This window comes from Choloepus didactylus, chromosome 14 (assembly GCF_015220235.1).
Source record: "Choloepus didactylus isolate mChoDid1 chromosome 14, mChoDid1.pri, whole genome shotgun sequence".
In the NCBI taxonomy this organism is placed as follows: Eukaryota; Metazoa; Chordata; class Mammalia; order Pilosa; family Megalonychidae; genus Choloepus; species Choloepus didactylus.
Window position 1 is genome coordinate 58,078,490 of NC_051320.1, and position 12,633 is coordinate 58,091,122.

At 41.0% G+C, this 12,633-nt stretch overlaps 1 protein-coding gene across 4 annotated transcripts in view; it reads right to left on the reverse strand.

Moving 5' to 3' along the window:
• The window catches only part of RRM2B (ribonucleotide reductase regulatory TP53 inducible subunit M2B), a 54,353-nt gene extending 52,555 nt beyond the window's left edge, over window positions 1-1,798 (reverse strand). The window contains exon 1 of one of the 4 annotated variants that reach the window (XM_037802665.1): window positions 1,614-1,798. Coding sequence is in view for 1 of the 4 variants with exons in the window: in XM_037802664.1 (XP_037658592.1) it covers window positions 1,025-1,072 (48 nt within the window). In the remaining 3 variants the exon portion in view is untranslated. Of the gene's footprint in view, window positions 1-1,024; window positions 1,188-1,613 lie in introns of those variants that run through there. The other 3 variants (XM_037802664.1, XM_037802668.1, XM_037802666.1) reach the window with 3 other exon arrangements.
• Window positions 1,799-12,633: the final 10,835 nt, after the last annotated feature.

A 12,633-nucleotide genomic window follows, 5' to 3' on the forward strand; every position in this document is an offset into this window, starting at 1 on the left:
ACCCCAAACCAGGAGCCTCCAACTAACCTTTCTAAAGAAATGTAGGGCTACACATGGGTCTCTCTAATCTGAAACTCTTATTTTCTCTCCAACTTTTCACAGTATTAAATCAATGACATCACACATACAGCAGTAAGTCCAAGATAAATACAAAATATTTCTCTTGTACATAAATTGTTTAGCAGTATTTGTAAAATAAGAGTATGAAAATTATAGAGTAACCATTTAAACTACCTACAATTCAACCCTACAGTCCAATAAACTCTGGTTTATTTGCTGTTACTAAGTATAGTACTTCTATTATTGTCGAAGCAGAGTGGATGAGCATGTTAACTTAGGTTTATTAAGCACCTACAACTTTCTTGGCACTTTGCATTCAACAGTTTACTTAATCCCCTGTGAGGTTGGTATCACTTCCACTGTATAACCGAAGAAAGTGAAACCCCAAAGATTCACAGCTAGTTAAGCAGCCCGGTCCCGATCTAACCAAAACTGGCCCCCTAACCTAATTTCTTCCATGATTTTGAGGACTTCCCGTCCCCCTTCTACCTGCCATCACTCCATCCATCTATCTCAATTTCCATAAGCGTTCAATTCCATTTAACCGTCCAGAGATGAGATGGGACCTACTTCAGTAGGTCCACCAGTCATCTTTCCTTGCATCAGTTTCCCGGACCAGGGCTCCAGAACAGGGAAGGAGGAGAGGAGAGTATGAGGTGGATAAACAAGGGGATGCACTTCGCCCCGGTCTGAAGACTCAGTTTGCCCTCCACAGTTCCCCGAGCAGGCAGCGGAGCGGAAACCCGGCTCCCTTCTCAATCTCCCCAGGGACGACCCCGCAGGCCTTTGCGACGACGAAACCAGGCTGCGGCGAGGGTGCGCGGCCCGGCCTGACCAGGGTTTCTGACTGCGATAGGGAGAAGTTCCCACAGCGGTCCTACAATTTGCAGGTCCCCGAAGCAACTTACAATCTAAAGACAGGGCGTGACTGCGGGGCGGGAGAGGAAGCTGCAGAGACATTTACCTCATCATGCTCGAGCCTGGCCGCTTCCGGCCTTTCCGGGTCGCCCATCGCGCAGACTCCGCCAGAACTACAGCATCTGAGGTAACCAAGCGCCGCCGCGGGCCTCCTAACACAACTCAGCTGGGCGCCGGGTGTCCTACCCCTGCAGGCCCCGCCTCTCGCCTGCTCCCCGCACCAGGCCGCCCCACTCCACTGCGCCAGCTGGGCGTCCCCGCCCCTCAGCGCCGGCCCCGCCTCAGGGACCAGCCTCCCCGCGCCGTCCCCGCCCCTCAGCGCGGCCCCGCCTCAGGGACCAGCCTCCCCGCGCCGTCACCGCCCCTCAGCGCGGCCCCGCCTCAGGGACCAGCCTCCCCGCGCCGTCCCCGCCCCTCAGTGCGGCCCCGCCTCAGGGACCAGCCTCCCCGCGCCGTCACCGCCCCTCAGCGCGGCCCCGCCTCAGGGACCAGCCTCCCCGCGCCGGCCCCGCCCCACTACTCCGGCTCCGCCTCTCGTCGGCCCCGAGGATCTCACCCGGAGCCCACCCAGCCTCGCTTCCCTCCCTGACACTTGAGGGACTCGACCCGTCTCGCGGTTCCCGGGCTTTTCTTACCTGGTACAGGAAGTGCCTGGACGTGACAGGTCACCTCTGCAGGTCGATATTCCCCAGCTAGCCGTCGCTGTGCCTCAGGAACACGGTATGTCGCGCTAAGTCGATAAGTCCCGAGAGGCTGCCAGGTGGTGGTACCATAACCCACAGGATGAGATAAGGAGACCGCGCTATTGTTGTGTGAATTGGTGGGGTGAAAATGCCACACTGCTGATAAAAAAAGAAAGCCACATGTTAAAAAAGTGATGAGGTAAAAGGGCTGGTTTTTTTCTGTACTTAAGCAACTGAAAAGAGGAAGTGGTTGAGGTAAAAGCGTGTGTGTTGTTGGGGTAGCTGGGGTTTGAGAGTGAGGAGAGGGAAACATTACTAAATTCAGGAAAATATTTTGAAAGTTCTGTGAAATTGTTTCAACAAACAAAGCTTTTAATAATAACAGTAGTTAAAATTTTTTGAGCTCTTAAAAAGTGCTAGGTGCTATGCTAAGCACCTTATGTGAATTAACGCATTTAATCTTCAGGCCATCTCTGGGGTAGATATAGTAATTTCCATCATATGACAGGTGGAGAAACTGAGTCTTATCATAAATAATTTAGCTAAGTTTATCTCCCTGCTAAATGCCATTGAAGGGAGGCTCTTTTCAAAGCCACAAGTTAAAGTGGTAGAGAGAGGAAACTGGTATAATGGCAAGAAATCATGGCTACTGGTGGTGACAATAATTTGGCTGCATTACTAATATAAGGATATAATTACTAATATTCTTTTCTTGGGGGGGGAACTATCCAAAAATAACTAAATTTTTTACTTATTAGATAAACAATATTTATTAGATAAACAATAACTAAATTGTTTATCTAATATATAAAAGTAAGGTGAAAGAGAATAATTTACGAAGCTTGATGCTCAATAAAGGGGACCCTGCCATCCCTTGAATAGCATGCACCTGTTTTGTGGGTAGCTGAAATATGGTAAAATAGGATAGAATTTTTACTTAAGCTTTGAGAATGACTAAAAGCTTTTTCTAAAACCTACCCCAGTGATGGGGAAGAAAGTTACCTTTTCTTAGGTAACCAAGCCAAGTGCTTTTTTTAACATGCACTGTTTAAATAATAGACATATAAATTCTATGAGAAAACTGAGTCTCAAAGAAGTTAGGCAGTATACCATATAAGTCACATGGCAAATTCATTTAGATAAATTCATCAATCATGCCTACTGCATGTCATCATTGTAGGTATTGAAAATACGAAATGAATGATCTTAGAGAAAAAAAGAACATGGACCCTTGGAGCCTAATCATTGTGGGTTTCAATTCTGGCTCCCCCATTTATTAAATGTGCTATTTTCGGCAAACTACATAGCCTCTCTGTGACTCAGTTTCCTAATCTGTAGGATAAGAATAAATCCTTTCTTTAAGGTTGTTGAGGGAATTTAATAATATATTACTTGTAAAGCATTTGTTGGGCTCAGAAATCACCTTAATGCAATAGTTGCCTCCAAGGGTGGGCTGTCCAAGAGGTCATGGAACAGAAAGGCTCAGATCAAATTGAGATGCTTGAATCACATGGTTTATTGAATCAATTTAAAACATACAAAGAGAAGCAAGGTTAAAGGGATGAAGTAGGCTAACATATTTAGGATAGGATGTGAGGAAGGAGTGGAAAGGCCACCCTATCTCAATTTCACAATAGTGAGTGTTCATAAATCCTGCCTTTGCTGCATCAACCTTCACAGATGGTGGGGTGATTATGAAGACCGGAACTGAGAGTAAGCAAGAGAACTCAGAAAGAAGGTACTTAGATCCAACACATACTTGCTCTTTTGGAGAGAAACAGGAGTGGATATGCCTGGCCACAGGTATAACTCCTCAAATTAGTCTGCTAATCAGCTATGGGTATGATCTGTGTTTCTTACGCAGTGCACATGTGGGGCCAGAATGGAAGTCACTAATGGGTTGCTGATTTAGGAATAGCAGAGTTGTCAATTGGAAAGTGGCATGACCTATACCTTATAAATATTCAGGATTTACTTGGTCCTTCCAGCCCTTTTTATATATGTGATACTCTTATTTGTTCTATTATTTTTATCTATGTTCAACACACATTCCTTTTATTCTATTTTTAACATGCCTCAGGGGTTACTAATGTGTTTACTATTTATACTTAACACATCTTATATTTCACAAACTATTTGCTCCCTTACTTCTCTTGATTCCTATAGCAGAATTGAATATTCTTAATACAGCAAACATACATTAGTGTTTATAGCAGTGCCTGATACATGGTAGGCAATATGTATTAATTTCCTCCAAGATGTTTACCATTAATAGGGAGAGCAAATGTAAGAAATTGAATGTTTAACTGGAAGATCCCTGGGAATAAAAAGATCCTACATCTTTATATAGCCTCTCTGGCATATTGTATTTTTCCAAAAAAAATGGTCACAATGGTATTTACTGTCTCTCATGCTCTTCTAGAACCTTAACACTAATCCCATCAAAAGGTGGAGTCTAATTCCTCTCCCTTATAATATGAGACAACCTTCTAATGAATAAGTGCATGACTTCCAAGTCTGGTTCATAAAGGACAATACAGATAGCTCTTTTGCTTGGTTCTCTCTCTTTTGGGAAGTTTGCCCTTGGAACGTAGGTACTGTGTTTAGAGGAAGCCAAAAACTAGTCCACACAGACAGACCATATGACAAAGCCCATGTGGAAAAGAACTGAGACACCCAGCCAGCAGTGAACATCAACCTCCAGATATGTGAACGAATGAGCCTTCTGAGGATTCCAGGTTTCAGCCATTAAGCCTTCCAACTGAAATCCCAGACGTGATGGAGAAGAGAAAAATAATCTTGACTATATCCTGTCCAGATTCCTCATCCACAGAATAGATGAGCATAATAAATGGTTGTTTATGCCACTGAGTTTTGGGATAATTTGTTATGAAGCCATAATAATTGGAACAGCCTCCATTCTACTTAGTGAGAGGTGTATGGGAATGACCTAAGAAAGCAATCTAACCTATAATACAGAAAATATGTAATTTCAAGCTATTGCTGGCTTATTTTGTACCATTCAATGGGTAGATCATCATTTCTTAAACTTGAATGATGTCTTAACCCCTTTTAAAGAAGGAAAATTCTCATAGTCACTTCAGTATTGAATTAAATTATATATTTATTATAATGTTACTTAAGTATGTGCAAACATAAAACATTCATAAACTCCTTATTCTTAGAGCTTTATACAGCTATAAAATAAAAAATAAATTTATAAATTAAATACAAACAAGACTACAGAAATGGTAAATTTTAAATTTACAACATTAAGCAATGGATGATGTTTTTCCTGAAAGTAAATTTGCATCATGTGTAAATGGCATCAAGTAGTGATATTCTTTTGCATACCAGCCATGGAATAGATGACTCCATTTTTCCCACAACAGCAGCTCTCCTGTATATCGTTTGCCTTTCATGAGGAACTAATGCATCATTTACATGGTAAATATGCCTCTATAGCCTTTAATCATTAAAAGTAGGATTGCTTGACTGCAGTATAATCATAAATGGTCATCCAGATAATCTAAGCTGTACATATTAAAAATGAAAATAAAAGCCTCCTAGTAAACTGGCAGATCCTGAACCCTTGTTTGGAAACCCCTAGAGTAGATGGCTCTATATTGAGGAGCCATTCATTTATCATGAAGAAGACCTCCAATGTGGAGGAGGAGGACACATTTGGAGACAGGGTCATTAATTTAGAGCCGACTGGAATAGGTCAGGTGTAGGATAATGCAAGCTTGAAATAAGGCAGTGGCAATGGAGAATACAAAAGAAAACATGCACATGAATTGAGTAGACGACTTGACCAGTGTTTGGATATGGAGTGTATGGTAGAGGGAGAATTCTAGAATGACTGTAAGTCTAGTTGAGAGACTAGGCAGTTAGCAATGCCTTTCACTAATAATAGAAGGGAGTTTAGTTGGAAAATGATGAGTTCAGTTTTGGACATACTGAGATCATGGTGCCCATGATATATTCAAATGGAGGTGTTTAGTAATGTGGCTCAGAAGTAACGGGCTCAACCATACATCTAATCTAGTTCTGCCAACCTTAAAGCTGTAGTTGGCACTTAGCATTCACTCTAAAACAACAAAAACCTGTCTCAAAAGAATTAGCAAGCAATGCATCTTTTTTTAAGTTTCAAATACAGTATAAAGAACTTTTTTCCCCCTTAACTATTTTAGAGTAAGTTACCAGTATGTCTGGGCTGAATGCAGAAAAAGAAGTGAGGCCTTTTTTTTTTTTTTTTTTTTTACTTATTATAATAAATGTGAGAGCACTGAAAGGAGAGTAGTTTTTGGTCACATGGTGGGACGTTAAGACTTAACATTTCAGAGGTGCAGAGCTCCAGGTAAGAGCAACAATGAGGTTACAACAGTACATTCCTAAAATGGATTGAAGTTGGTCACTGGAATTCATTGATTCATTCAATAATGTCAAGAATTCATTTATTCAATAAACAGTAACATTATATTGAAATTGGAGAGGCAAAGATAAATGAACCACAATTCTTTGCTCTTAAGGAACTTACAGGCTAGAAAGGAAAACAGTGCAAATAAACTGTTATGGGGAGCACTCTGGAGGAGTATCTAAACGAGCGTTACCAAGGTGAAGGGTAGAGGGCAGGTTAAAGAAGGCTTCTTCTTGGGTGGCTAAGCTGAATTCTAAAGTATGAATAGGATTTAACAATTCCAAGATGGGGAGCCATGGAGAGGACAGTAAAGTCAGAGGGAACAGTATGTGTATAGGCCCCAGGGTAACAGAGAGCATAACCTATTGGGACTGCAAATCTTTCAGTATAACCAGAAGATAGAATGCCAGGGAATCAATAGCGATAAGAACTCTATCAGTTGGTAGCATCCTGATCATGAAGGGCCTTGTTTGTTGTGCTAAGGAGTTTGGACTTTGTTTTAAGGGCTGTGGGAAGTTGAAATATTTTAAAAGGTGAATGGCATGATTAATATGCGTTTTGGAAAGATTGCTCTACCTCTACAGATTGAAAGTTTGCAAAACAAGAAACAGGGAAACCAGTTAGTAGGTTGTAATGATAGTGGACATAAATGAAGTAGATGAATCCAAAAGATAAGGATTTGGTAATTAGGGCTTGATGGATGGCTCTCTTAGTTTCCCTGCTGCTATGACAAATACCATACAATGGGCTGGCTTAACAAGAATTTGTTGGCTCTTGGTTTCAGAGGCTAGAAGGCTTGGATTCCTTGGCCTTCCCATCAAATGGCAACAGTCTCCTCCTTTCTGTTCCAGGTTCTGTTGACTTTCAACCACTTCTCAGGGTGGCTTTCTCTTCATAAATCCTCCAATTATTGGATTAAGGCCCAACCACATTCAGTTGGGCCAAACATTAAAAATAACACCTTCAAAAGTTTCCATGTAGGATGGCTTCACACCCACAGGAATGGATTAAGAACAAGCTTTTTTTTTTTCTGGGGTACATAATTCAGCCTACCATAATGATTAATTTGAATTGGGTGTAAAGAAAAAGAAATTGAGTGTGATTTCAGGTTCCAACTTGGAAACTAAGTAATCTATTCATTCATAATGTTTTTTGAGCCAGGTACCATTCTGAACACTGGGCTTAGACAAGTGAATAATAGTTTCTGGTGGTCTCTTCTGAGTATCGCTAGGAGAAGTTAGATGGCAAGCAGTTAAATTAGTTTTAGGTAGTGCATGGACAAGGGTAATGGGAATTGAACTTATGCCTCTAAAGGTTTAAGGGTAAAGTCATAGCCTTCAGAGGGCAAGGCTGCCAGTCCCTGATACCCTCAACTTCCAGAGCTCTAGGGCATAGCAGTGGGGTGAAAGTACATAATGATGAAAAAATTGCAGGAAAAAACTGGTTCTCTTTTTAAGTAGCTTGAATCACTTCATATTTCAGCTGCTTTACCTTAAATATGGGCAAGCTTTTACCTCCTTTATTAAATGTCCCAGGATGGTTTTGCCAGTTTTATTTTAAAAACGTGAATAAAGCTGTTTTGTAATCTTTAGGATGCTTCCAAAAAGTCCATATGATTTAAAAAAAAAAAAAAAAAAAACAAACTTAAAATTTAAATTACTTCTCATCCAGGTCAAGGACCAGCTCTTTTCTCTATTGTGCCCCATTACTTCATTTATTGTAATGATAATACAGTAGATCTTTATTTGGCATCTTAAGGAATAAACTATTTCTTTCAACATAAATGCACATGCTTACTTTGTTCAAGGCCCTGTATTTCAGGTTACAGAAGCTCTTTTAACATCCTAAACCTATCTTTGGCTATTTCTTTTCTTTTTTTAATGGAGTCTTATTGAGATATAATCACATAACATACGTCATTCAAAGTGTACAATCAGTTGTTCACAGTATCATCATATAGTTGTGCATTCATCACCACAATCAATCTTTGAACATTTTCATTACTCCAAAAAACAAAATAAAGATTAAAATAAAAAAGAACATCCAAAACATCCCATTCCCCTCCTCTCCCCATTATTCATTTACTTTTTTTAAATACAGTTTAATTGAGATATATTCACACACCCTACAGTTATCCTCAGTGTACAATCAGCTATTCACAGCACCATCACACATTTGTGTGTTCATCACCAGAATCAATCTTTGAACCGTTTCCTTACTCCAAAATAAAAATAAAAGCAAAAAAGAACACCTAAATCTTTCCATCCCCTCCATTCCATCCTATTCGTCATCTAATTTTTGTGCCGAGTTTTCCATTCATCCGTCCATACACTGGACAAAGGGAGTGCGAGCCACAAGGTTTTCACAATCACACAGTAACACTGTGCAAGCTACATAGTTATAGAATCGTCTTCAAGAATCAAGGTCACTGGGTTGCAATTCGACAGCTTCAGGTATTTCCCTCTAGCCATTCCAACACACTAAAAACCAAAAAGTGATATCTGTATAGCACATAAGAATACCCTCCAGAGTGACCTCCCAACTCCATCTGAAATTTCTCAGCCACTGGAACCTTATTTTGTTTCATCTCTCTTCTCCCTTTTGGTCAAGATCCTCTCATTCCCACAGAGCTAGGTCCAGGCTCATCTCCATGGGTCACTTCCCATATTGCCAGGGGGGATTTACACACCTGGTGTCACGTCCCATGTAGGGGGGAAGGCAATGAGTTCACCCGCTGAGTGGGCTTGTGGGGCGGTGGGGCACATCTGAGCAACAAAGAGGCTCTTTGGGAGGGGGGACTCCTAGGCACAATTATAAGTAGGCTTAGCCTCTCCCTTGCAGCAACCAGCCTCACAAGGGAAAGCCCCTAGATTGAGGGCTTAGCTCACTAAATTGGCAGTCCTCAGTGTTTGCAGGGAAATCAGCAATAGCCCAGGTAGGGAAGTCCAGCATTTCCGCATTTCTCCCCAGTTCCTCGGTGGGGGTGGGGGTGGGGGTGGGGTGAGGTGGGGTGGTACACAAATACACTTCTACTCTCTGCCCACATCACTCTGGGATGCATCGGGATTTCACCCCAGTGTACAAACTCACCAAATCCCACTTCCCATTCACAGGTCCGTGCACCTATGGTGCTCAAACAAATTGATCGTCCAAGTTAAATTATCTAGTGTGCTACAGAAAATGTAGATCCCGCACCAAATAAATATCTCCTTCCTTGGTCTCTCACAAAAGTTGTAGCCCCCAAACCCAGTCAGTATCGTCCTTTACCCTTGGGCCTGATTTGCTTTAGTCCTAACCAGATCCGCTTCATCCGTATCTCTAAGTCTGAACTCTTTTTCAGCTCTTTCAACAGTTGCCATATGGGGTAATACTGACATTCATAGCTGCCAAGCTCTAGCTCCGAGTCTCGGGTGTTACACAGATACCCCAAGTTCCAGAGACTGACCAGGTTATACACAAGGAGCTCGGCATCTCAGGATTTAGAAATAACCATTACAACTCAGGAATAAATGTGACTGCTGTAAGAGCTTACAATCTAGGGACCATTACAATAAGCATTCCTCTGATAAGCTGCGCCCTTAGATTTAGTTCTCAGTTTACACATTATAGTTAGTCCATATTAGTGAGGCATCATAATGCTTGTCCTCTTGTTGCTGGCGTGCTTCACTCAAAATGCTGCACTCAAGATCCATTAAAAAAAAAATCTAAAAATTAAAAAAAAAGATCCATTTACCTGGTTGCATGTCTCACAGCTTCATTCCTTCTTGTAGCCGTTCAATATTCTATTGTATGTATACACCACAGTTCACCATTCTTTCCATCAGTCAATGTACTGTTAGGCCACCTCCATACATTGCAAATCATGAATACTGTTGCCATAAACACCAGTGTGCAATGTCTATTCCTGTCACTGCTCTCCAGTCTTCCAAGTATATACCCCATAATGAGGTTGCAGGATCTTGTGACACCCACCTACCTAGCTTCCTGTGGAACCACCACACTGTCCTCCAGATATAGGCTACACCATTGGAGAGAGAGATGTATGAACAGTGAATACATACATCTCTCTCTCCAAGTTCTCTCCAGCACTTGTGTCCCTTTGCCTATTTTTTTCCCTGAAATTTTATAGGGATATATTCAAATACCATACAGTCATCCACAGTGTACAATCAATTGTTTACAGTATCACCATATAGTTGTTCATTCATCACTACAATTAGCACTTACACATATTCATTACTCAAAAAAAGAGCTGAAACAAAAGAATAATAAAAAGGATAAAAGGTGAAGTGAAAATAAAATACAGCAGTAAGGTCAGTCAACACCACCACCACCAAGAATCCTGTACCCATCCCTAACACCCCCCTCTCTCAGACATTTAGCTTTGGTATATTGCCTTTGCCACATTCACTGGGAGCATACTACAATGTTACTGCCAACCCCAGACTCCAGTTGCATTGATTATATTTTTTTCTCTAATACCATCCCTTTTTCACACCTTGCAAGGTTAACATTCATTTGTTCTCCCACATGTAATAACATTTTTACGTTTATGTATTTAGTCACCATCACTAACCACTCTAGGTTTCACAGTCCCAGTCTTTATCTCCATCCTTCCCTCTGGTAATATATGCCCCCAGCCCTCTTCTTTCAACTTTACTCACAGACATCTTTGGTAAGTGCACCTACAACACTGTGCTACCATCACATAGCACTGCACTCTCCATATCTGGATCTACACAGTCAATCCTGTTGAACATTCTATAATCCTTCAACATCAAATGCCTGATCTCTGCCGTCTTTCTATCTCCTGATAACTTGTGTTCTCAGCCTTAACTCTCAAAGTTTGTTCATTAATGTTAGTTCATATTAGTGAGACTATACAGTATTTGTCCTTTTGTTTCTGGCTAACTTCGCTTAAAATAACATCCTCAAGCTTCATCCACGTTATTATATATTCCATGGTTTTGTTCTGTCTTACAGCTGTGTAATATTCCATTGTATGTATATACCACAGTTTGTTTATCCACTTGTCCACTGATGGACATCTGGGCTGTTTCCATCTCTTGGCAATTGTGAATAATGCCACTATAAACATCAGTCTATAGATGTCCGTTTGTGCCTTAGCTTTCAGTTCCTCTTTGTATATACCTAGTAATGGAATTGCTGGAGCTTATGGCAGTTCTATACTTTGCTTCCTGAGGAACCACTACACTGCCTTCTAGACTGGCTGCACCATTCTACATCCCCACCAACAGTGAAAAAGTGTGCTTCTTTCTCCACATCCTGTCTAGCACTTGAATTTTCTGTTTTTTGGATAATGGCCTTTCTGATAGGTGTGAGATGATATCTCATTGTGGTTTTGATTTGCATTTCCCTGATAGCCAGTGAAATTGAGCATCTTTTCAAATGTTTTTGAGCCATTTGTATTTTCTCTTCAGGAAAGTGTCTGTCCATATCTTTTGCCCATTTTTAAATTGGGTTGTTTATCTTTCTCTTGTTGAGTTGTAGGATCTCTTTATATATTCTGGATATTAAACCCTTTTCTGATGTGTGGTTTCCAAATATTGTCTCCCATTGTGTAGGCTGTGTTTTTACTTTTCTGACAAAGTCCTTTGATGTACAAAAGTGTTTATTTTGAGGGGATCCCATTTATCTATTCTTTGATTGCTCGTGCTTTGGGTGTAAGGTCTAGGAAACCACCTCCTATCACTAGATCTTTAAGATATTTCCCTGCGTTTTCTTCTAAAAGTCTTATGGTCTTAGTGCTAATGTTTAGATCCTTGATCCATGTACTGGTTTGTATATATTATGTCCCCCCAGAAAATGCCATGTTCTTTGATGCAGTCTTGTGGGGGTAGACGTATTAGTGTTGATTAGATTGGAATTCTTTGATTGATTGTTTCCGTGGAGATATGACTCAATCAACTGTGAGTGAAACATTTGCTTGGGTAATTTCCATGGAGGTGTTACACTGTGCATTCATGGTGGGTGTTAACTGGATCACTGGAGTCATATAAAAGAGTTCACAGACAGAAGGACCAGAAGGCAACTGAGAGGGACATTTTGAAGAGCAGCTGCAGCCTCAGAGGACACTTTAAAGAATGCACAGGAGCTGAGAGAGGAGCTGAAACGCCAGCCACATGCCTTCCCAGCTAAGAGAGGTTTTCTGGATTCCAATAGCCTTTCTCCAGTGAAGGTACCCAATTGTTGATGCCTTAACTCCAACACTTTATGGCCTTAAGACTATAACTGTGTAACCAAATAAACCCCCTTTATAAAAGCCAATCAATTTCTGGTGTTTTTGCAAAATGGCAGTCTTAGCAAACTGGAACAGATTTTGGTAATAGAGAAGTGGGGTGCTGCTGAGTTTGCAAATACCAAACATGTTGGAACGGTTTTTTAAATGGATAAGGTGAAGATTGTGGAAGAATTGTGAGGAGCTTGATAGAAAAAGCCAAGAATGCTTTGAAGAGATTGTTTGTGGAAATATGGACTCTAAAGATACTTCCAATAAGGCCTTGAACAGAAAAGATAAATGTGCTGTTGTCA